General features: G+C 42.1%; 1 protein-coding gene across 2 annotated transcripts; it reads right to left on the reverse strand.

The window, feature by feature from the left end:
- Window positions 1–982: 982 nt before the first annotated feature.
- Window positions 983–25314, reverse strand: nr3c1 (nuclear receptor subfamily 3, group C, member 1 (glucocorticoid receptor)). 2 transcript variants are annotated; one of them, XM_063877189.1, is made up of 9 exons: window positions 25039–25314; window positions 23227–24202; window positions 9767–9927; window positions 9448–9564; window positions 9066–9350; window positions 8237–8381; window positions 7116–7246; window positions 6374–6531; window positions 983–4912 (listed from the first exon to the last, which is right to left on the reverse strand). In XM_063877189.1, exons 2-9 carry the CDS (start codon window positions 24021–24023, stop codon window positions 4760–4762), a joined length of 1947 nt encoding a protein of 648 aa, XP_063733259.1. In that variant the 5' UTR covers window positions 24024–24202; window positions 25039–25314; the 3' UTR covers window positions 983–4759. The 2 variants fall into 2 exon arrangements, with proteins under 2 accessions (XP_063733259.1, XP_063733258.1); XM_063877188.1 differs by having other exon boundaries at window positions 23227–24425.
- Window positions 25315–25701: the final 387 nt, after the last annotated feature.

Genomic DNA, 25701 nt, shown 5'->3' on the forward strand with positions numbered 1-25701 from the left:
CTTGTTTTCACCATGTTGTGCAACCTGATGACTTCAATTGCAGAATTGTATTACTACACTGGACAAGTATGACCCCCTTTTTATTGGATTTTAGTGCTTTTCCTTTTATATATGAATATTGTTATTAAAAGTCAGCTGTTGGCCTTCATACACTGCCCAGCCAAAAAAAAAGGACACAAGCCTGTGGGGGCAGTGCTATGATCTGGGGTTGCTGCAGTTGGTCTGGTCTAGGTTCAGCAACGTTATGTGCCCAAAGAATGAGGTCAGCTGACTACCTGAATATACTGAATGATCAGGTTATTCCATCAATGGATTGTTTCTACCCTGATGGCACGGGCATGCTCCAAGATGTCAATGCCAGGATCCATCAGGTTCAAACTGTGAAAGAGGGGCTCAGGGAGCATGAGACATCATTTTCACACATGGATTGGCCACCAGAGTCCAGACCTGAAGCCGATAGAGAATCTTTGGGATGTGCTGGAGAAGACTTTGTGCAGTGGTCCAAATCTCCCGTCATCAATACAAGATTAATTAAAAATTAATGCAACACAGAACTAAATGTTGTGACATTGTGACGATGCCACAGCGAATGCGTGCCGTAATCAAAGCTAAAGACGCTCCAACGAATAGTAGAGTGTGTGACCTTTTTTTGGCCAGGCAGTGTATCATGAGGCTTAATAACTCAAAATCAATGCAGCATTGCCTTACTACAATGGACAAGTCTGTTTTATTGGATTTTAATCCAGCTTTTATTTGATATGAATATTTTAATATATGAAAGAATTAGCAGTTCATTTGAAATCTTTAATAGCTTCAATGTCATGTGACCCAGTGACAGTACTAACCAGTTGTCAAAGTGTATTTATTTGATTTGATGAAGTGCTTGCTGTTGCAACAGAAGGGTCTTACAAAGAGCTTACGGTTACATAGTATGATTTAGTGAATGTCAAAGGCTTGTGTTGAGAAGTACCACACACAGACGTACAGTTCGACCTTTAATCAATGGAGGAAAAGATCAACAGGAGACACACTACAGGAGAAATAATACAGAGGGGTCGGTATAGAAAAACTATTATTTGGAGACAAATACACCACGTTTTCTTTACAATGGATTATATGTACATATTCAAATTTTTAAGCAAAACAAAGCTTATTTTTAGAGAAAGCATATACCAGTGAAACATGATCTGCCCTTGATAATTCAGAAATGTCTGCATATGCTTTATACAAAATAGATTTTCAAACAATATTTGGGTAGTGCAAATTTCTTTTTTTTTTAGATTCACGCTGGTTGATTACTTTCACAAACAGTTTGTGTGAAAAGACTGAATCCTATCCTATTCACAGTATTACAGAATTTGACCAAAGCTGTCACGTAAGAGTAAAAAAATGTGTTTAAAAAACAAACAAAGAACTGTACATTTGTTTTCTAGTAGCTACATAGTTTGAACTGACACGTGTTGAATTTGTCTGTGTTTGCTTTGGTCACCTTGTAGTCAAACTAAAAATAGGCTGTGTGTCCAGTCTGTGTAGACGTATTATTGACAAACTGTATTATTTCCTGAATATCTGACCTGCAGAGATATTGTTAAATGTGAATCTCCTGTATGCAAATAGCTTATACTGGAAACAAAGAGAGGAAGTGACCACATTTTGTAATGTGATCATGACAGATGAGCTGTCATTTCTATTGCATATTCAGTTGTCCTCCTCAAAAATGTACTAAAAAGTAAACAAGAATACATTTTTGAGCTATGAGGCAAGTGTGCGATATACATTAGTATATATAATCCTGTTAAAATGAGAAGCAGCAGAGTTTTGGATTCACTGAATGTGAAAGTAACCCATGAGTAATCACTATGCAGTTAATGAACATGGTTTTGAATAAACATCAGAAAGGAAAATAGCAAGTATCATTTTCTGAGCCGAGGTATGAATGAGACGATGGCAGGACCTTCTTGGAAATCCTTACCCAAAAAGAAAATACACGCCCTAAATCACAGAAGCAGAAACATTTTGGGATGCAAACTGACTGTTTTTGGTTTTTGAAGTCAGGACATAAAACATGGACAACCACGCAGTGTGTGAATCGGACATTTCAACAACCTGAGCATGGGAAGCGGTTCAACATTTATAATGAGTGCTTTTTTGTTGGGATAATCTAGCAACAGCAAAAACCATTTGACATTTTCCATACTGCAATGAGTACTCTGTATTCGCTCTCTTGACGTATTTATCCAATTATTTCAAACAGTCATGGCATCATCTTTTATCCGTCAAGAGCATTTTGTTTATAATTAAAATAAATCCCCTTTGGGGTCAACATTCATGTCAAAACCTGGGCTATTTCTGTGCTTTAAAAACACAACATGACAAACTGAGCTGATTAAATTGGGTTAAAACTCCCACTTACTTAACCAACACACAGACAGGGATAATGAGAGACCTAGGGTATTCTGTGTGATTACACAACACATCTTTGAGTGCCTTGTGTTATGAAAAAAAGAAGTAAGTGCTCATTAATGACGACCTCAATCACAGACGCTCATACAATTCAAACTGAAGTATAAGCTTCAATACTGGGACTTGTTTCCCGCTTTCCATGCAAACACTGACCAACTTCCAGCATCACTTTATAAACAGATAGTACAGGAGTTTGGCACTGAAAAATTCCCAGAGAATAAAAAGGATCGATCTTGCCAGTCTCCCGGTCAGTGACGCTACACTTTCACACGACTCTATGAGGCGACTGAGGCGAAGTGCTTTCAAACATTGGGGCTACCGAACAAATGGACAGGTAAACATGTAAATGTACTAAAGACACACACACACATTAACACAAGGAGCCTACAGGGTGTTAAAAGAGCAGAAGGCATTAACAGGAGGGGTTAAAGGTCAGGGAGGTTCACAGGGTGATGTACTGCCATCGCCTGATCCAAAAAGCTGCCTGGCACACAGGCCAGTTCAAAGGAATAATTTGTAAGACTGACAACTTTACATATGACGTTACAGCTAGGAGCTATTTAGCTTAGCAAAAAAACGGAGGGAAAACAGCTGGCGTGGGTCCGTCTAAAAATATGCAACCATGCAACACATATTATGTTGTTTGATAACTCAATACAAAAACTAAAATATGGTGTTTTACTGGAGGTTAAGTGTCTGACCGTTTACCTTAGACTGAGCAAGGCCAGTGGTTTCCCTACTTCCTGTCTTTGTGCTAAGCTAAGCTAACTCGTATCTGACTATATTTACGGCATTAATATCATCCGCAAGAAATCAAACTAATGCTTTTCCGTGAATGTCAAACTATTCCTTTCACAAAATAGCAAAGCAGCAATGCAAAGGCTTTTAATAATGAAATATCTTAAGTCAGATGCAAGCGCGGATATACTGTCGCAGGAGGATCATCAGTGGCAGAATTACGACTGCATGTTGGTCAGTTTTACAAAACAGACTATAAAAAGAAGTTTAAGATGAAGGACGGCTATTTTCCAACCAGTCTGAGCAACGTTAGAACCACAGAAATTAGTTTCCTGATTAATTAAAAATGACATGTTTCAAACACAATAAAATCTGCCCTCTCTTCTCTGATTGATAGACGCAGGTTTCTGACACATTCCATAATGAGACTTTGGGGCAGGAGTGGGGGCTAACATAACTATGAAAGCCGGCTGTTTCCTATAGAAAAAGTTGTATAACTTCCATCTAAAGTTATATAGTAAAGACTGCTTCAGCAGAACAGTCTTTCTTCACAGTCTCTTAAAGCCTTTAGCTGGGTACAAAGAGCTCAAAACACAATTAAGGAGTTGAGTGTGCGGCAGATTGCGTGGAAGGAAGCAGGCTTCGAATATTATTTCTTAAAGATAAGGATCATTTCTACACATGGAGGAGGGCCTAGCTGCCACTTCTCAAGATAAACACAGCCGTTTAAAAAAAAAAAAAGAAAACTTGCAACTGCATGTAACATAGAAAGTACAATCAGCATGAGGGTATACCGTGGTGGGCTGAACAGGAAGAAGAAATGGCTAGGATGATATATGAAGCAAAAAGGCACATATTTTTTCCCTTTTGTAATAGACGCGTGTAAACCTGGAGGAGGTCGGCCTGTGGGAGGAATCATCCTTTAACGTCTCAAAACAATCCAACAGAATTGTTTCTTATGTCCGAAGCATCAATCAAAGCAATGCAATATGCTTTTTCGGAGTTTCTCTCCCATACGACTGATACACATCAAGACCTCCTCTAATAACTAAAAGAGAAGCTTACAGTCTAAAAGCCTACGCAAGAGCATGTTATTAATTAAGCTTTTCACTTTCCCAGGTTACAACGATCTGGAAAATTGTATAAACTGTTACAAGTTGAAAATGTAGAAAATACTATCGGAACCTGTTCATAGATATCTCTTTCATCTATCTTAGATATCGTTCTGTGTTTGACGGTATGAGACCTGAGACGACATGGATGTAACCCTTTATCTCTTTGTGATTATCTCCTCACATTCCTACTTGTTATACGACACCTCTCAACAAACCTGTGTGCTGTCTGGTTTCGACACTAACCATCTCTCCCTCCCTCCAGACCCTTGAGCCTCTACACACAGTTGCATACTCCCTCCCACAGACATCATTCACTCCTCGCCTTGGATCCTCGGTCCGTACATCGTCGCTCTTCAGGGTGGGGGTTGGTGGAGGGGGGTGGGATCGGTGAGGTGATGTGGGGGGTGGGGGTTTTAAGGCATTGTGTCTGTCTTGGGGCACAGTCATCTCTGATGGAAGAGGAGAGGTTTGACGCTCCCGGCCTTGAATTTTGGTAGCTGGTTGCTGATGATCTCAGCGAGCATCTCCGGGAACTCAACGCTCAGGGATTTATTCACAAAGGTGTAGAAGCAGAAGCTCAGCAGCCCACCCACCATCTGCAGACACACACAGAGGAGAGCGTGTTGGAGGATTCACACTAAGACACATTCAGCGTTTAGCATGAGAAAAAAAGTGATGTTGATATTGGCATTCAATATATCAGATGTACTCCTCCATAGAAGGTGCATAGCTTTTAAATACAACCATCATCTAGAGCAGTGGTTCCCAACCTGTTTTGTCTTGTGTACCCCTTGATCTGTGACATTTTTTCTAGTGTTAAACCCTCTGTAATCGTATTCAACCCAACTGATAACTCACCATTAAAGGTCCCCTATTATGCAAAATCTGCTTTCCATATCTTGTGTCTTCTGTGTGATCCATTTATATACAAACCTGTCCGAAAATTAGCTGATCAGATTTTGGCCACGTGGTGATGTCACAATGTTTTTTTGGGGTTGTGCAACCATGAGCCAATAACCAACCAAGGTAACGCCCGCCCACCTTATCACCTGAATCTCCTCCTACAGCCCCATTGTGTTTTTTTTTTAACATCTCACAGAGGGGTTGCGGGGGGAAGTAGCAGTTCATTAGCATGTAAAGCTACAGACACAGAATCAGCACTTTTGAAACAGGGGTTATGGGATGCTACAATGCTTGATCTGTTTGGTATTTCGAGCCAAACACTTCAAAGACATGTTCTGAATACAGCCCGGAAAAAATTAGGACACCACTTCAGCATTATCATTTTCTCTGGTTTTATTATTTATAGGTATGTCTTTGAGTTAAATGAGTTTAATTGTTTTATTGTATCCTATAAACTACTGACATTTTTCTCTGAGTTGAAATTTGACAAAAACTGAAATGGCTGCCACACATGTAGCGATAAAGATTTAAGACAAATTTGGAGTGGTCTCTTAACTTTTTCCGGAGCTGTTTATCTGAGACCTATAATATATTGTTGAAAAAGAGTATAATATGGGACCTTTAATACAAATGCCTTTAAACTTTTAAAGTGTGACACTTACACTACAAATGTATATTAAGACACTTTTATCAGCAGTTTCAACATCTGATATTAAGACTTTTATTGAGACACTTGAGCTTGCCTGTCTTTCATTAGCTTTGATAGTTCTGGGGGCAGGACAGCAGGCTTATTCAAATGGATTTAAAATGTTTTCAAGTGTGGAAATATATTACAATCTCTAATCTTTCTATATACCCCCTTTAATCCCCTCCGGTACCACTAGGGGTCCCCATACCCCGGTTGGGAACCACTGGTCTAAAGCCAGACTAACGTTAAAACTTTGTGTATAAACAAAGAAAAAAGCACACTGCGCAGCGATTACTGTACTATCTGTTACAGTCAGACACTGCCAGTCCAGGTAACTTTGAACCGTGTAAATGCTTCAAACTAACAGAAACTGATTGATCACAGGCGCTTAATCACTGTCCAATGATTAAAAAAGCTGCTGATAACATGGACTGCTGATGTCGGAGGATGTGTTTTGGTGCTGTACCTCGTGCATGGAGTCGAGCAGCTTGGTGAGCTGATAGAAACGCTGCCAGTTCTGGCTGGAGTTCTCCTCACGCTTCACGATGGCTTTCCCCAGCTCCTTAATGTACGACATCCGAATATCGTCGAACACCGCCTGGCTCTTCAGGCCGTCCTTTGGCACTGCGGGAGAGAGGGAAACTAAAAGGTCAACATCTGGGACGCAGATAAGGATAATGTTCTGTAAATTGCAAAGGAGGAGACATTCTTCAAATTTAAATGATCATGTCGAGGCAGTGAAGGGCGGGAAAGGGCAGCTGATTAATTTACATCAGGTCATTTTCACGGTGCGGTCCCGGTAATATTCAGCAGCAGCACAGAGCGCTTAACAACTGCCAGAACAAAAGCACCCTGAGGACGGCTGTGTAAACTTTCAGCCGTGCTAATTATCATTTTAGATAGGTCTTTAATCTCTTTAATTATGGAGTTTTTGTTTACATCTTTAATTTTCCTGCTCTAGATTACCTTTGAGATAACACGAGGAGCTGCTGTGTACTCGTTGTGAAATTACGAGTGTGTTTTAGTAACACACAACAAGCCCTGAGAAGATTCCGTCATTCTTTACGATAATGCATGTCAGTAAGTTGTTAAAGTGCTTAAGTTTGTCCTGCGCATACTTCAACATCTCCCAGCTATGTGGACAGTGTTGGATTGGAGTAACACGTTTGATAATGACTGAATTAACACAGATGGTGGAAGAAGCTGACCTGTGCTGAGCAGCAGCAGCACCTTCATGCACAAATACTCGTCGTGGGAAACCTGCAGCCGGACAAACTCGCTGGAAATCTTCAGCATCTGCTCGCACTGGTCGGCCATGTAAGGCAGCTTCATCCGCTCCCTGGTGAAAGTTAGAGAGAAACAGTTAAACAGCTCCTAGAGTCACAGATGATGTACAACGGCTCAATCGGGGAGATGGAGCAGCTCCCTGTAATATCGCTGCAGATTAAATGTTCAAGGTCTGGCTCCAAACAATTTGTGGATCCTATTTGAAATCATTCTTCCAGAAGGTTGAGAATGCACATTTCAGATGAGCAAGCGTCCTCTCGGTGATGAAGTAATGTTGTGTGTGAAAGTGGGGACAAACGAAAAAAGTCTTGAGATGTATGCTTAGGAGTTTCGCTCCTTTATTTAAGCGGACAGAGTTCATTAAATTCACCCCAAAACACGGGGCAGATTCATTCATCGCAGATTATTCATTCAACCACGTGGAAAGGAAATTTGCAAAAGGCTTTTACCCAAGCGAGAAAGATGGTTTCACAGGCTGCCATAATGAAATGCAAATAAAACCATCTGACAAAACAGGATGGATTTAGTTTATCGCTGACGGACAAATAGAAAACAAGCCAGCTTCAGATATTAATTATGATCGTATTATCTTTGTGCTTGTGATTTTGTAAAAAAGAAAAAGAAAAAAAGGAACAGATCAAAAGGCCTATTACAGCCCTGAGCGTGGTGGCTGTGCCGGCTGCTCACTGCACTCAGAGCGCTGTTTACAGAGGAGTCATCAGCTCTATCAGAGGGACGAAACACTGATTACGGACGACAGCTGACAGGCACGCTTTGATTCTGAGGAGGGACGACACAGAGCAGAGAGCTGCACTGATACACATAAACATGTGTATGTGTTTGCTGAATGAGGGAAAAATGATAAAATCCTAGGCTGGAAAATATCACTTCAATGTTAGATTTAAATGAGGGGCAAAAGGGAACTGTATTTCCTACATGTTACTGTTCATATTTGATCTGGAGGATTTAAAACGCATTGCTCTGGTACTATTTTTGTTTCAAATGAAACAACAAGGGTATCCATAGAATGATCGATACGTACTCGTTGATGACGAGGTCTGGTGCGAAGCAGAGCATATTGCCGTTGCACTGCTGGTAGGATCTCCAGCCCAGGCCGAAGGACATGAGGAAGAGCCAGGAGCACTGCAGCAGAGTCATCTGGTCGTCCAGGTGCAGGTTCCTGAAGCCTGAGGGGACGCACATGAAAATCATCAACAATAGGGTTTGAGAGGGTGTGGTGGGGAAAGAGTCAAGGCTAAAACATTTTTGGATGTGAACTAAAAATCTTTTAGCAGGTGATACTTGATGAAAAATACCACATATCTCGTGCAAAAGCAAAAGCTAGAATAACAGTTATCGCATTTTAAAAAAGAGAGTATTAAACCCTTAATCTGACTTCACTGTGTTTACCAAATGTGCCTACGTGTCAAGTTAGCTCCAGATGAAGTGGATCCAGATGTAGAGTCAGTGTGTCTGTTTACACAATGGAGTCAGATGAGATGACACCTGTTTTGAACTCCACCCGTACATTTCAGCATCTCCACTTTTAAGCCGACATGCTTCCAATGTGTTGTGCAACGTGAACACTTTTTGTGCCTGACGTACCAAACAATGGGGAGAGCACACACCATAAACCTGTCTCTGTGCAGTCCTGACCTTTTTTAAATGTTTGAGATGAAGTGCAAACTTAAAGACTAGAGGTGTGTATGGAAGCCATTCCAGGGAGAGGGGACTAAGAGCAAAGTGGCATATCTGTCATCAATAGAACTTTAAAAATCTCCACGTGTCACAGCCTTTGCAAATCATCAATATGAATTATTAAATCGAAATATACATCTCTACAGTCTAGTCTCAATCCACTAACCACTAACCTGGCAGAGCCTTGGCCCACTTGACGGCAGAGATGACCTGTCGGCCGCCCAGCCTGTTGAGGGTGGTCATGAGGCGGGTGGAGGTGTCGGGCAGGGTGCTGTCGTAGCCGGCGAAGATGGTGTCCGGCTCGATGGCCTTCAGCAGGGACAGCATCGTGGGAACAAGTTGAGGCATGGACTTCACGGGTAGGAGGGAGCGCGCCTCGATTGGCGGAGACGGATTGAGCTCGGGCGGGTTGCTCGGCTGGGCGCCCTTTAAGCGGTTCAGCTTCTTGGTTTTCCGCGCTGCAGAGAAAAATCAGGGATGAAAATGTGTTAAATAAAGAATAAAGGGGAAGAAAGGAGGTTCACTGTGTACTGTTAACCGTGTGGTAATGTGTACCTTCCAGGTTCATGCCAGCCATCAGACACTTGCGGAAGCGACAGGCAGGGCAGTTCTTCCTCCTGATCTTGTCGATGATGCAGTCGTTCCTCCCAGCACACAGGTAATTATGCTGCCCTGAGGAGCGCAGGGGAGGAAGATTAATCTCTTATTTACCTTCACTGCTGTGGCAAACACTCCAGGGGTGGGGGATTAATTAGCTTTATCACAGTCCTTACTTTGTAATGATCATAATGACTCCCAGCATTCGAACCAACGTATGTGGAACAGGGAAGTGAGGAATGAGTTTATCAGCGAGGAGATAATGATGTGCGTGTACCTTCCACCGCTCTCTTGAAGAACACCTTGCAGCTGCCACAGGTGAGCACGCCGTAGTGGCAGCCTGAGGCCTCGTCAGAGCACACCAGGCAGATCTTGTGTGTCCCGCTTTTCCCCTGTGTGGAGGATGGGGCAGAGACCACTTCATGTCTGGAGGTAGAACTGGAGAAAGAGGGAGGAGACAAATGTGAGGGATATTCATTCTCTCTCAAAGGTTCCCCGTGGAGCTTTGGGCTTCTAGTAGAACTACAGAGCTGTTTTCTCTTAGAGTGGGTCCTCTTCCTAGTCTTGTGATCAAGTTCTCATTCACATATGCTTCCTGCCAGTAGCTCCAAACTACTCTACTGATCTACAGGTGGGGGTAACGCCAAGACATGCAGCAAGGCTGTGGCAAACAAGAAAGAAGGATACTGCTTGCTAGTAAACATGGAAGTTAAAAATGAAACTTTAAGGAAAAATTGGTGTGGAGAGGTTTTATGAGGAGGGAATGTTCCTTTTCCTTTTTGTCCAGCAGTGGCTCAGTAAGTAGGGGCTTGGACTGGGAATCGTAGGGTCGCCGGTTCAAGTCCCCGAACAGACTTGAAATATGGAAGGTGGACTGCTACTTGGAGAGGTCCCAGTTCACCTCCTAGGCCCTGCTGTGGTGCCCTTGAGCAAGGCACCGGACACCTCCAATCCCCCCTCCCCATTGCTCCCCGGGCGCTGCACGATAGCTGCCCACTGCTCCTAGTACTAGGATGGGTTAAATGCAGAGGAACAATTTCACTGTGTGTGCTCTGCTGTGTGCATGCATGTGACTAATAAAGAGGGTTTCATCCTCCGATTCTATTCTATCTATCTTCTTTTCCTTGCAGGATTAGTTTTTAATTTGTACATATCACTCTGAAAAGGTTTCACTCAGAAGACAAAACAATGACTTTGATCTTGACTTTTACTGTCTTTGAGAAAGTGTTGCTAAAAGTTGTTAAAATGATCTTAAGTATCACAACATAGCTGCACAGACAGCCTTTACCTACTCCTGATATAGTGCTCTCAGTTTGGCTGCAGTTTAAAGTTAAATAAATAAACTACACACTCAATGTGTTCCTTGTGCCAGTTTTCCCTCAACTCTGCCTTCGTTCCCAACATAGAGTGAAGAAAAAAAGTGAGTCCCATTGTGCCCGTTTGGGCCCTAAGCTTAAATGATCAGACTGTGTGGTCACTTCCTCAATGCAGTGGTTGTCATGAAATAGCCCTTCTTCCTTTGACGGAACCGCAAATGTTTCCAGACCCAGTCCACAGTGGTTGGATGCACTTTTTCCAAACCTCCACAAGAGGACGTCAGGCTTTGCAGCATCCATGCGCCAGAGGTCCATACCCACTTTCAAACTCAGTGGTCAAAGCAACAACAACGCCCACACAGAGAGGATATCAAGACGTGCAATAACTGTGTCCGTCTGTCCGTGCATCCAAAAGTCTGCATAGCAAAGACAACAAACATATTGTCTGGTTCTGTAAGGGCTGCTCTCTGTACTCACACTTACAGATCTGAGCAGAAGCTCTCTGAGTTATACAACAGGCGGGTGTTAGCACAAAAGCAGGACAGGCCCCAGCAGTCAGTGGGTGAAGCAGGATGGGAAAACCCAAGGTGCAGAAGCATTAGGCAGCCAGATAAAAAAGAACGACCAGTGAGAGACCTCGGAGGAGGCCGTCTAACCACGAGAGGGCTGAGAGCTTTCTGAGCACTCCTGGAAACACACTGCGGTCAATAATTCTGTCCATTATCGCTGGGATTCAATAGTGTGCCGACTACTGAGCTGCTACAGTGTCTTTACTGTACTCTGCATTGTTTCTTAAAATCCCTGAATTTGTGAAGTGGGTGGTGTGTGTGTGTGTGTGTGACATTAGTAAGCTCACCGAACAGCTCCACTCTCCTCCAGCTGTGAGAGGTGAAACAGGGGGCAGATTTAATTGCGAACACACAGCTGTTAATCCATACAAATCCAGCAACCAGCGTTTTAAACAAGACTGCCTGCTTTATTCATTTTATTTTTTGGAATCAGTGTTCCTGCCTGGCACCCACGTTGTTATTATTATTATATTTTGACATTCTCCTGGATCTTTCATTCATATTTACGGCCACATTATCATTTTTGTGGTTTGGATTGTCTGTTGTCATTTTTTAAAATTCTGTACACACAATATCTTTTGCACATCTGTCAGAGCGATCCTCCTCTCCTGCTCTCCCCGAGGTTTCTTCCACTTGCCCATTAACTGTGGGGTTTGAGGACAGTATGCAGCACACACGGTACAGCCCCCTGACAAATGTGTATGATACTGAGCTTTATAAATTATAATAATACATTTGATCGATTGCCTGATCTATTATTTTTCTATTTAAAACACATTCTGCATTGCCTCTTAGCCAAACATTTGGAAGAAGATTTCATATCAGGCCAGATGTTTCACACTGAAGCACTCGACACTGCATGGTGTTTGCACAATTTCTCATTGTTTGAATTGGACACCCTGAGGTGAACGAACATTTTAAATATTTATAGCCAGTTACAATGATAATCACAGAACTGTTTTGAAGACCAGGAAATAAGATTAATGATTCTAACAACAAAAAAAGACCCAACATACGCTAACAGACAGAAGCCACATTAATCACTCATTTATAAAAGTGGAACTAGAAAACATAAGATTAATAATCACACATCCCAATCCAATACTTTAAGGGTTAACCTACTTTTTAAGAATTATAATGATTAGAGTTTACACCAAGGTATTCTAAATTGATAGGTTAAGCTGCACCACGTAATATACGATTACCAACCACAAACGAAATTCAATTTCAGAAGCCTTTTTGTTCCGGACAGTGTTCCACTCTTTAGAATATCATTTAGGGCCGCACAATATAAAATGTTTTATCGTCATTGCGGTAGAAACTTCACACATCATAAATGAGGACAATTAGGACTCAGGTTTTTTTCTTTGCTTCAGTATCAAAACTGCCCTTTAAAATCTTTATATTTTTAATCTTATTGATTGTGATTGTCAAATATCTTCTCTTCAGGTGTAATTGATATCCCCGCTGTTGTCATGAGTCTATGACCTGGTGGAAAAAGTCCCCAGTATGGGGGGTGGGGGGGGGTTAAGGGGCACGTGTAGACCACAGGCAGGCCAGAAACATGACTCCCAATAAATGTCTTGTATGTGGAACATGTAAGTAGGCAACTGTTTGGAACAAGTTTGCCATTACAACTTTATAGGGTGATAATAATGTCAATGTTGTGTTAGCAGCTCGATCTACTGCCCTCCAGTTGCAATAAATGCCATTCAGGATCCGTTGTAGGTGCACAGCTTACAAGAACGCTTGATTGTAGTGAATGTGTTGTGCCGAGCTCTCATATACAGGGATTGTGTTGCACAGTTTACATTAACGTCCTACAAACTATTTTTTTCCCCTTCCACCAGCTTGTCTTAATACCTGCTGTTTGGATCCCAGCCAGGGTCAGGCGACACATACACAACTCATACAGAAGCCGTGCCTCTGCAATGATGTCAGCAGCATGCTATCGGTCTCACACACATATCTATGAGTGGTTTCCTGTAGAGAGCACACACACTTAAAGCACATGAACACACACAAACAAAAGCCCTTTTAAATCTCCAAAAGAGGCAGTTGCAAACCAACAAGTGGGCGGAGGAGGTGAATGAGTCCAGAGTAGGGCTTTGACCTCGAACTTCGTTGTTCGAATATAATTCGATTGTTTAAAAAAATAAAGAAATTCGAACGAATTTTAGGGAGCCCTTAATATTCGAACCTATATGGGAATTATTTTTTATTAGTGTTGTTTTCAATTCAGATTCCAAGGTTTTTTTCACGCCTGGTGAAGTAAAACCGCGAGCTCATTATCAAGGCTATTATTGGTCATCTGGGCTCCTGTAGACCTATGACGTTGGCATCCTCCTGGTTCGCGCAATCGCGCTTATTTTAAAACAATATTCTAAAACAATGGCCGCGCCAACGACAACTACGCCTGATGAGGAGTAAGCCTTAACCTACTTAGCCTGACTGGCTTATTTTTTTATTTATTTTTGATGAGAACAGTGGATAAAACTGTTTGTGTTTAATCCAGAGTCTGATAATAATACAATTAAAAAAACCAAAACAAGTGACTGTGTTTTTCTTCCGAAAGCATCATTGACTGACTAGGTGCACGTCACGAAAGGTTCCTGTAAGCTCGTGTATTTCCGATGGAGCGTTAACTGTCATATGTGGGACCCACACTAATGTTGTACATATTACGGACACCCGCCATTGACTGATACACTGCCCTCTGGTGGACAGAACATCGAACTGAAGTGTGATACTAATATTGGTCTTACTGAAGACATTTAATGGTCAAAATATTATTAATAAATATTCGAATACATTCGAACTTTAATATTAATAAACAAACGAACTTCGAATATGATTTTTGGGCAAAAGTCAAAGCCCTAGTCCAGAGTGATGATGATGATGATGATGAAGTCAAAGGGTTTGTTTGTGTGTTGGGGGCGGGGCAACCACTGAGTCCTTTACTGGCCCAGCAGCGCAGGTTTACTAGACAGCTGTAGGCTACTGGTTCAAATCCAATTACTGCAGCGGCTACACACCAGAGTAATCCTGACGGGGCGTCGCTGCTTCTCAGTGTTTTCTCTAAACTCACCTACAGAAACTAAGCCGTAAAACAAGTTGCAAATCTGTTTCTGTCAGATGTAACCCAATCAATGCTGCAGCACAGCAGTGTTAGGAGAGCGTATTTCCTCTTTCTGAAACCATCTGTTGAAGAGAGTGTTTGCAGTCGACAGGAAGTTCTCGCATTCCCTCACAGTTAACTCTCGGTCAGGGCAGAACCACAGCGCAAAGGCAGAGACACACAGAGACGGGCCTCGACTTCAACCAGAGCAGAGCTAAGAAAGATAACTGCTTGCGTCGGGAGCAGTGTGATGAATCACGCACTTACGATAATGCCGGTGGCCCAGTACCCTGCTTAACAATTGATAATCCCCTTTTAGCTGCAAGTGTCACGAGCAGCTGGGTAGAGCCCTGCTCCAAATCCCTCAGCATCTTCTTCTATTTGGACAAAATGTGGTTGTTTTGAGGCGAGGTGGATAATGTCGCAAGTACTGTTCTCCACACATTGGTCTAATTCATCCAGCTCGACCTACCCAGCCACTTTAATGAGTCCTCTTAGAAAAAATAAACAAAGATTTTGTCTAGCCGGTAGTCTCTCTCTCTCTCACGTAAAGTCAAGACCCAAAACAAAAGTGGAAACAATAGAATAAGGATCTTTCCGGGGGTTTGCATGCACAAAACCTGATTTCCATGTTAATATTAAGATTATCTCTGCAACTGATAAGGCTAAACTTTAGTGCAAGCAGTTTGCACAGCAGTTTATCGTTAGCACTGCAAACATCTCATCTTTATCAATACTCGGTGAGCGTGTCAAGCAGAAGGAAGTGCTCCTTGCCCGAGGTAAGGGCCACCAAAATAGAAAAGGGAACTGAATCATTCTTGCATGCAGCACAACAAGGCAGCTGCTCTGAGGGAGTGGATTGGGTTTGTTTAGTCAATGACTGGACTGGACCTCTCTAAAATATCTGTCTCAAGTGCCCTCCAATAAAAACAGACGTTATAGGTGCTTGACATTAGTGCAACGCATACACTAAACATAAGCCTTGCTGCCTCAGAAAATGAACACAATGGAGCTATAGTCCCCTCTGGAGCTGTTTCTCTTTGACATTAAGTAGTTTAATGGCCTTTCGTGAAACAAGTCATTAGACAGATATTCTTACGATATGATTATGCTTCAATGGTCAGATCGAGTCTGAAATTTGACTTGCGTCACTGCAGCTCCATTTGTAACATCAACCTAGACAGATATCAAGACACAATACATGAAAAAACAAACACAAACACAACATCACAATCACTGAGAGAAACATGCTCAAAGAGCCTTTAGCGTGTAGTTGATCTGGGATGTAGCTCTGTATTTACTGTAAGGATTGACTGGTGCACAAAAGAGTGCTTCTGTCTGACTTTATTGAATGGAGGGACCCTGTATCTCCCATTAGATGCAGTTCATATTCGCTGTTCAGAACATGGTTTTGGTCAGAGAGGATGTTGTTGGACAGCCTCACCAGGTTGTTATGATAGACTGACTCCTAAAGCTATAAGTCTTTGAGCAGGTTTTGAACAGATGGAGCAGTTCCGATTGTAAAGCAGTTGACAAACACTTGTGCCAGGTAGTATTGCAGAACTGTAGAACCGACAAAACCACAGATGTAAAGTACATCAGAAGAATTTGTCTACTCGCCCCCAAAGAGCCAAGGCGGCGGAGAAAATAAACCCTTCTTTCTTTTGCACAGATATAATCGATATGGTCTTTCCATGACAGCAGACGGTCTATCAAGTATTTGTATAAAACTCCCTGCTTGATTTGATCTGTGCTACATGCAACACATTGAATGATCCCTCAGTGTCCCGGCCTGCAAAGAGCCATTGTCTTCTCCTCCATGCTGTATTGACAAACCCTCCACAATAACAGCTACTATTTGTTGCCAAGTGCAGCAACAACTGTTTGGCTACATCAGAGGAAAAGACTGAACCTGGCAGAGCAGAAGGAAATGCCCCCCAAGGATCTGAGTTTCCATATTAGTTTCCATAATAGGAGCCTTCGGTGGCTGTGTGTAGGTGGGAGGTGGCTTCTTGCTGCTGCCCCTGTGTGCACAACCATAATACCCATAATACCTATAGCTGGAGACCACTGAATGTGGGAGGAACCCGCTCCTAAAGTTTGGCTTTGCTGACTCGGCAACTGCACACAACAGTAAGAAGCGGAAGAAAGGCACACAAACAACTCACAGACTCAATATGGGGAATTTCTGTAAGCCTATTCAGTGTCAAAACACCATAAAAAAAGAAATAAAGGAATCTGCGGTTACAGGAGAATGCGGTAACAACGTGAAAGTGACTGGAATGGTTGGCATTTGATCTGGTGCGCTAACTCGGCGCCAGCTGTGGGTAGGCGGGAGGGAAAGTAGGTCAGGGGAGGGAGTGCTTCATGGCAGCCCGATGTTGTCCGCCTGCCTGCCACAGCAGTCAACACACTGGTACATTATACACAAAGCAAACAGACAGTCCATGTCTCTGCACTTGGTTGGAGGAAGCAAAGACAAGGGACGGAGAGAGAGAGAGAGAGAGAGAGAAAAAGAGAGGTGAGGGGTGTGCCGGATCAACACTGAAAAGCAACTCTGACCAAAGAGTACTCTCAAAACACCGAGCTAAGATTGAGAGCTGAGACTACTCTGCCTTATATAAATACATATAGCTATATGTATATAAATGGACTACAGATCGGACTCATGTATCAAATCAGGCACCAAACCACAGCTGACACATCTGACTGCAGGGGGAATCTACGCCCAACTTATTTTTGGTAACACAACCACGACTATATCAATCTGGCCAGTGCAATCGTTGGATAAAGCTCTGTATGAAAAGTTATGGTGCAATCATTACCTGATAATGAGCTACCACCGTCAGCAGGAAACTCACACATTCAACAGGTTGGTACAAAGTCCTGCAGGCCCCGCCGCTGTCAAACACAGCCCTGAGGGAAGGATTCATTCCGACGTTTCTTCAATAGGAGGCATTACAACGAGTACAGTCACAGAGTTTAGATAAATATATTGGGCTGTACCGTATAGTTTGAAGCTTTGTGCGCAACATTGGCAACTGACAGATAAAGATTAGGATACGCCAATGTTATAAGTATCATGCTATTTTGAGAAGTATATGTCAGTGGTGGCTGCGTATGATTCCAACATGTGTGATCCAATCATTCCCGATAATTCCAGATTGTTGAGAAATAAACCACAAAACATAAATAATACACTTTTTCCCTTTATTTCATATTTGTTGGTGTTTAGCCTTTCAAAAAGAGTATGTTTTGACAATTGAATACATCTTCAAGTGGTTTTCTTTGTGAGCTTTATTCAGCGTTAACTTGTAGTACTTTTTCCAAAGTTCACTCAATATTCCCACATCTCTGGAGTTTCACCTCGGCAAACATGGTGCCAGATGTGCTCTTTAACTTGCCCAGGCAATGCTTAACAGGTTTCATTTGCTTTATTATATTACACATATTATCAGTCAGTTAATATAAGGGCTGAAACTAACAAATCCTAATAATACATGTAATTTTCCAATCGCTAGTGTCTGTCCCTAAATCCTGTCTAACAGCAACAGTCTAAATCCCAAAATACTGACAGGATTAAAATAGATGGCTATTAGATTTCTATCGATCAATTACATTAAAGGCCGATTGTTTCAGCGCTGCTAAATCTTCAATCCAAAGAGCTGGTAACATCTGATTATTGAATAGAAAAACTGAACCTAAATTATGAATCCGTCCCCATGAATGGCTCCAGTGAAAGCCTGACTGAATGTCCTTTTATTTATGTAAAAAACTGAAGCATACATTACTCCAACATGCACATAAAGAGAACACTACATGCTGAAGCTACACAACACCGCTTTGTATAAACTAGAGAACAGCTCTATTCAGAGAGACGTTTTTTTAAACTTTCTTCCATTACAAGTCAACAGCAAATCCTGTAACCTAAAGTGTGTATTATAAAGATCTTTATTGTACAGCATATGGTATAAAAACATTTCTTATTTTGTCGAAGAACCCTGAGAAACAACATGGGGACCAGGGTAAAAGTCTGGAGCAGGAAATACGGCTCATTGCATCTAACCTCCAAGTTGAACTCCCCTCCTCGGGCTGGGCCAATCCCAGCCGGAGGAGGAAATGTCACGCGAAAAACAAAAACACAAGCCAACTAAATGAGCTGTGTCAGTATCTATCAAAGGAATTATGTTTCTGCATACCTCCCTCCATTCAACCCAGGTATTTCCCTTAAATGCAAATCAATGTTAATTAAGCATGCCACATCAAAACTAATCATGTTATGAGGGTGTGTGTTACCCAAAATATAGACAAAGCGACGCATTACTTAAGGTGGAGCGCTCCGCATAGTGCGAGATGTTGTTGTGAGTCAGACCGTAAAGCTGAGTCAGATCGTAAAACTCTCATGCATAAAACGAAAATGTAAGCTCGGGTGAGCTTAAGATGTGGGAAACAACCGGTACGAGTCGTAGCTAGTCGACTAATAAAAGCAGACCTGCACAGTGCAGAGCGGCAAACTGTGGGGCTACATCAGGTCAGGTACTGAGTGCCATGCGAGGTCCTCTGAGCCTCCGCAGGAAGCAGCAGCTCCGTCGCGTGAGAAGTTGGAGGAGACGGTGACCTGATGCAAACAGCCTGACAACCACAGGGACACGAGAGCCCACAGCTCAGCTGACTTCAAGCCGTTAAATGTGGCACAGGTTGAGGCCAACAGGCACGGCCAAAAAAACAATCTCCCATTCACTAGAGACACACACACACGCACACACAGGATACTAAGCTCACACCAAAAAGCCAATGCACATACACAATTATCGCCGATCACATACACAGACATAAGATAAAAAAAACGAGATAAAAAAAACCTCCTACTGCCAAGTCCTCTGTTTCCACATCACCTGACACACACTGGAGTCTCACACCCACACACCTCTACAGAACACTTTCACATTCAAGCCACATGTGTAATGAAGACGAGGTGTCGTAGCTGAGTTACAAACGGCGAAGAAACACGTTCCAAATAATTTTCCAACAAACATGTAACTACCGCTGTGCCCTTGTTGACATGACACATGTCGACGTGCCAATCTTTGATTTGATCCTTGTTGGATACTGAGAATCAGACGGTGGGAATGTGGAAGAGATAAAACCAATGTCCCTCTGCCACACCACTGTGGGTAAAGATTTAGTAAACAGCTGCTTCACAACCACATCCCATTCACGTCTAAACCTCCAAAGCACCACAGGGAAGAATAATAATAACAAAAAGGCACTTTGTGAGGCCGTTTGCTTTGGATTCATCTGAAAAAGGAACAATCACAGCAGAAATTGTGATTAATTAAAATGACATTAACAATCAGAGGAATATGCAGCCTTTTTTCACTTTTCCCTTACAATAAATCTCCCTTAACTGTACAGGCCTGACCACTCTGTTAATGCCAGAGTGAATTCAACTCTACTGTTGAATAAAGTGTCCGATCTGCCTCAAGTAAAGATCTCAGGTTTATTTTTGGCATAAAGATCTGCCAAAATCAACCACATGAACCCCCAAAGTTTGGACACGTCTGAGAGAGGATGAGCATAGCCAACAAGCAGTAAGGTTAAAAGAGCAAGAGTGAAACAATAATTAAACTATCTGGTTTAAAAGCAAGGCAAGAAATACTTCCCTTCTTTGCATTGTTGCAGATCACATGCATGCACCAACTTTTTTAACACACTATTTGTCCTTCTTTCTTTGCACTTAAACTGCAGCTGAAACTGATTTCAACATATCCAACACTGACAGCTGCGATATTATCTTAAAAAGTACAAATATAAGAAAAAATATATCGGAACCGAATTAAAAAAACTTCAGAGTTAAAAAACTGAATATTCTGAGCAAATCGATGTTGACCATTTCAGGGGAAGGATACATTCAAAGTGTTATTTGAGCTGACTCACCCTGCACACTACAAACTGTACAAAACAAATTCATATTTCTTTGGTGAGGTCACATATTCAAAACTTACTTTTACGTTTTTTGGCCATTCAAAGCACCTGTACCATAACAGCACAACTCCCACAATCAGGCGGCGACCGGCCTGCCCGGTTTTTACAACATGCTGCTGTTGAGCTCTGTTGCACTATCCGTCTTATCCATGCACTGGCAGTGTGACGTGTACGCATCAAGATGTTATCAGTTAAAAATGTGTTTTCATTGTGTGTGAAAAATGGAAGTGTGGCGTGAGTGTGTGTGAAAAGTGTGCAAGAGTTGGCAGCCCTGAACAGTTCGGAGCACGGTTGCATGTAGAGCTAGGTAACATGCACATCCTAAACTTAAGTGCACTACCATGCATATGCATGTGGTATTTCGAGTCCAGACATGGAAAAATCTTGATCTACATTGCAAATGGGACATGCCATAAACACACTGATACTAAGAGAAAAAAGGATGAGATGTTTGTCTTGGATAAAGGTGGAATTCCCCTGGCTTTCGAACACCACATCCTTTCTCCAGATCTCGCTGCTTATTGCTGCAGCCACTTCCTGTAGAGTCCACATGCCTCTCTGTCACAGCAGATTTGTGGGTAAATAACTAACTAAGGAGGGGGGACCATGGCGTTTTGGTCTTAGGTCGATAGCTTGATTTAGAATCAAGCCTTGTTTCTATGGTAACTAACACCACAAACCAAACCTGCAAGGCGCAGTTTTTGTTAAAGCTTTTCATAACGTATGAAATGTCGACCCACTCATCCATCAACTGAGGGAATAGAGAGTCGAAAATAAAACAGAAGTTTGTTTCCACCAAGTGTCACACAGTGGCTGCACAATAACACACAAAAATGTGTGCTGATTGACTGTATGATATCACTGACAGTGATGACTTCAACAGCTTTGACACAAATAAAACTATTAAAGGAATAAAATGTATCCCACAAAAGTACAATATCTATGATTTTTTTAATTTCAACAGCATTGTCCAGATTTTCCAACCGGGATCCAAATGTATTAACATGTGATTGCCTGATGATGTGTGTGTCTGGCTGTTTGTCAAAATTCTAACTCCTTCACGTGTGTAAACTCATAAACAAGATAATCCTGGACTAGTGCCACAAGCTGATAACCACCTTTGTGAAAGCTGTCGTCTGGAATCACCAATGCTTCATTTGTTAAACCAATTAAGAGAGCCTGCATCACTTGAACCCAAACAACACCAGTAGGGCTTAAAAACTAGAAATCATTTTTAGTACTGATGAATAATGATGCCGATCGCAATTTACTGATGTCTGTAGTATGGAGGCGGACAGAGATATTTTATACATTTTTCCGATCAGTGTGTATGAAGCCCTATCTCTGTCTGACCATTTGTTAACTGCGTTCAGGTGACATGAGCGGTCCAAATCCCCATGTGCACCACGCATTACCTCTATCTTTTGTGATCCTATCACAGGTGGACAGCTCGAAGTGCGTAGGGTCACACCTGCGTTTCAGATTACATCTTGTGATTGGATCACACTTTAAAAACTTTTTTTTTGGTCAAATACCAAATGACATGTTTTTAACAAGCAGACTATAGTCCAATTCAGTCCCTAGTCTGCCAGAATTAAAATGTGGAAATAGATATAACATTTGCTGAGAACATTTATAACATAAGATTTTGACATCTTTACACAGGATTCTATACATTTTGAAAAGCAGTGGATAAAGTCTGTGTAAGTTAAGCTGTTGAGTCTCATATACGCACAATGCAAAATGACTGAATTGAGGTATTCACAGGTGATGCACTGTCTAGGACTATTATTGTAAAAGTTAAGATCGGAAGAAGTAAAGCTGTAAAGATTTGGGAGCAAAAGATTGTGACATCTTTACACTACAAAACATATGTGGTCAAAGGTGTACCAAACCACCTTGGAGAGGGGTTTGAGTGATCGGATCAAAATGTTGGAGGTTGTGCACACTTGGATTTAGCGCTGTCCACTTGTGACCTGATAGCCCAAAACACAAATGAATACATGGTGTAAACAGGTAACATATTTATATCAGTCTTACCATTTCCTAACACACATCGGGACAAACAAGGAGACTCGGAACCTGCATTCAAACGACAGTGTAGTGTTCATGCTGAGGATAAAGAAAGGCTGTCCAGTTTAATAAAAGCTGTATTATGGGGGCAAACCCTCTTCATATGCTGATAGTTGTTCATTTAATTTGCTTGCGTTAATAAAACTTATCAGGTATGTTACTGGTAACTGGTGATGAATGTATTTGATAAAAATAGGGGGAAATGGCCTGTCTTTATAAGTAGCTTATAGAAACATATTTATACACACTCTAGACTCCTCTAGATATATTTGTTTGCAAGTAAATCTATGATAAACCAGTGAACGAAGCATTTTTCCATTTGCATTGAAAAACTATTAAGCCCCTTATAAGTACTCCTCCCTACTCACACCTTTTCACCTTGGGAGCTCTTTTGAGTGGCTAAGATGCTTAATGAATACATTTTATTTAAACTAGTATCAGTATTAACTGTAAGGGTCATAATTCTATTCTATTTTCTCAGAATTCCAAGAAACAACCATTTTAAATAGAAAGCTTTATAAATAGAACCCCCAGTTCTGTAAACAATGTACGTTACATTTCTAGTAACGCAGGGGTGGATTAAATGAGACCTAACTGGACTCATCACATAAATACGGTAGGTCAAATTTGTAAGACAAAAACGAAAGGTTGGTTCGGGCCACACACTGACTCTTACCTGGAAAAGCTGGTGGGGTAAGAGGAGGAGATGGAGAAGGCCTCACTGGCCCTGAGCATGGCGGAGTTGTCCCCGATTCTGCTCCAGGCCCCACCGATGGTAGTCACTGGGAGAAACAGACTAGACACTGGCTTCTGATCCTTCTGCTGCTGAGCTCCATTGCTGCTGGAGGTGGTTCCAAAGTGGTAGCTTGGTCCTCCTGAAGTGCTCACCCCACAGATGGAGATGGTGTTAGACGTGGACATGGACGCTGTGGAGGCCGCACCGCTGATTTGGCAATAATTCTGGCCTGCAGACGTCTTTTCCTGTTTGATCCCGTCTTGGGTGCAGAGCTGAATGAAGCCAGCATCTTTTTCTTTCTTTACCTTTGCAGACAAAGTGGCTGTAGGGGTTAAGGAGGCCGTTGTGGATATGCTTGGGCTGGACTGACCTGGACCTGTTATATTACTGCCATTGAGAGAAACTGAGACTGCCCCACTGCTGTTAATGCTTTCAACCAAAGCAGGCTTTATGTCTCTCTCTGAGCTAACGTCTCCAAGCAGAGTATCGGCTGCAAGAGTGGACAGGAAGGCATCATCCCCTACATAAAAATCTGAGGGGGACCCAGTGAGCTCAAAGTCTTGGAGCAGGTCCAGAGTGTTGTCTGTGAAAAATTTCTGAGTCACATCAACATCTTTTCCAATGTGATCAAAGGCATGATCAAGGTCGATGGGATCCTGATCTCCTTTATCCATTGAAAAATCTTCTGTTTTCGTGTGGAAGAAATTGGGATCTGATCCTCCAATAAGTGAATCCATGCAGGATTGGTTAATATCTGCTGTACTGGCCTCCAACTGGGGCAAACTTTCCCTCAAGTTTTGACGCCCGAATGTAGAACAAATCTGTGTCTGGAGTAAGTGCTGCTGGTGAAGCTTCTGGTTTTTGGTCAGGCTTCTGGGCTCTGGGTCTTCCAATAAGGGACCGACGGTGGCAGTGACTGAGGCGGAGGAGAAATCTGTTAGGTGGATGTTGCTGAGGCCGTTAGGCACCTGACCTGGCTGCATCAACGGGGTGGATGGAAGAACAACTGAGGTGATGGACATGGCACTGTGAGGAGTCACTTTTAACAGACCTCCCTCCTGAGGGCTTTCAGTGTAGACTAACTTGCTTAAATGGTCATCTCTTCTATATGTTATCTTCTTCACTCCACCTTTATCCATCTATATATTTGTGTGTGGGATGGGGGTAAATAGAGAGCGTTAACAGACATGGCTAAATAGAGTACAAAGCACTTGCATTGAAACACAGTCAAGGGGGATAATCTGATGTGCTACAATGTAATGTAAGTTATAATGTTTTAAGGTTGGGCACATGCAGGGAGCAAGCACCGGAAGTTAGGTCAATAATAGATAGGGGAAAGTTGACAGCATGCCCCCCTGCGCGCCCTTGATTGCTAACGCAGCTAAATGTAGCTAACTGCGTTAGCTGTTATTCCCATTGGCTAAATGTTAACACGAGTGCTAAGGCACTAGTGTCCACCCCATATACTGTGTACATAAAGTAAACACACATAACAGTGGTCCTACCAGAAATGACTCAGCTCTAAAGTTGACTAAAGTCTAAGCTATGCTAAAGTTAGCTAAATGCTAACAGTTTGCATGCTACGTAGCAATGTGGCTAACAGCCTCATTTCGTTGACAGTTACGTTAGCCTTGTTAGCCAACATAGCATTTATTAGTGCATATTCGCACAAGTGTGTTACATTACATTATTTCTCTTAGGCTAACACATCTTATGATATCTACTGAAATCTGAACAAAAGCTCATATTTACCCTTGAAATGACTGATTGTTGGTATGTGTCCACAGGTCGTCTGTCAACATTGTTTTGGTTGAAAGTGGCAGTCCATAAGACGCAACACTGACCCAATGTTTGTTAACGTTAGTCCTCACTGCTACAGTTACATGGCTCGGTAAAACGACATAAACATGTAAAGCTCACTGTGTTTTACGAGTTATCAATCTTGTAGTTCGATCTAGCAGTTAATTGTCATGCAAACTGCCTCAAACTAGCGGAGCTGTGGAGAGTCGCAGCTAACCATTAGGAAAGTAGGCGCTAACCTCCAGGAAAAACATACAAAATGGAGAACTGAGCAAGTCAGCCCCGTGGCAGACCTGTTTACAACATGCAGCGCAACCTGTTGGTCGTGCAGGGGAACTGCTGCTCGTTATTCAGTTTCCAAGTTCTTTATTCTCATATGCCTAGGAACAACTGTGAAGCAGTCCCTGGCTATAACAATCATTGGATCTCAGACTCCCCCAAACAGTTCAATACATGTGTGAGGAGAAAGGAAAGTCACTCAACACATTTAAAGTGACAAATCAAGATAAGATAAGATATACTTTATTAATTCCAAATTGGGAAATGTTTCGTTACAGCAGCATGTTGAAACAAAGGTATTGGACATCATTTGAAAAATAAAAAGAGTGGAAAATA

The sequence above is a fragment of the Eleginops maclovinus genome, chromosome 23 (genome assembly GCF_036324505.1).
Source record: "Eleginops maclovinus isolate JMC-PN-2008 ecotype Puerto Natales chromosome 23, JC_Emac_rtc_rv5, whole genome shotgun sequence".
Lineage (NCBI taxonomy): Eukaryota > Metazoa > Chordata > Actinopteri > Perciformes > Eleginopidae > Eleginops > Eleginops maclovinus.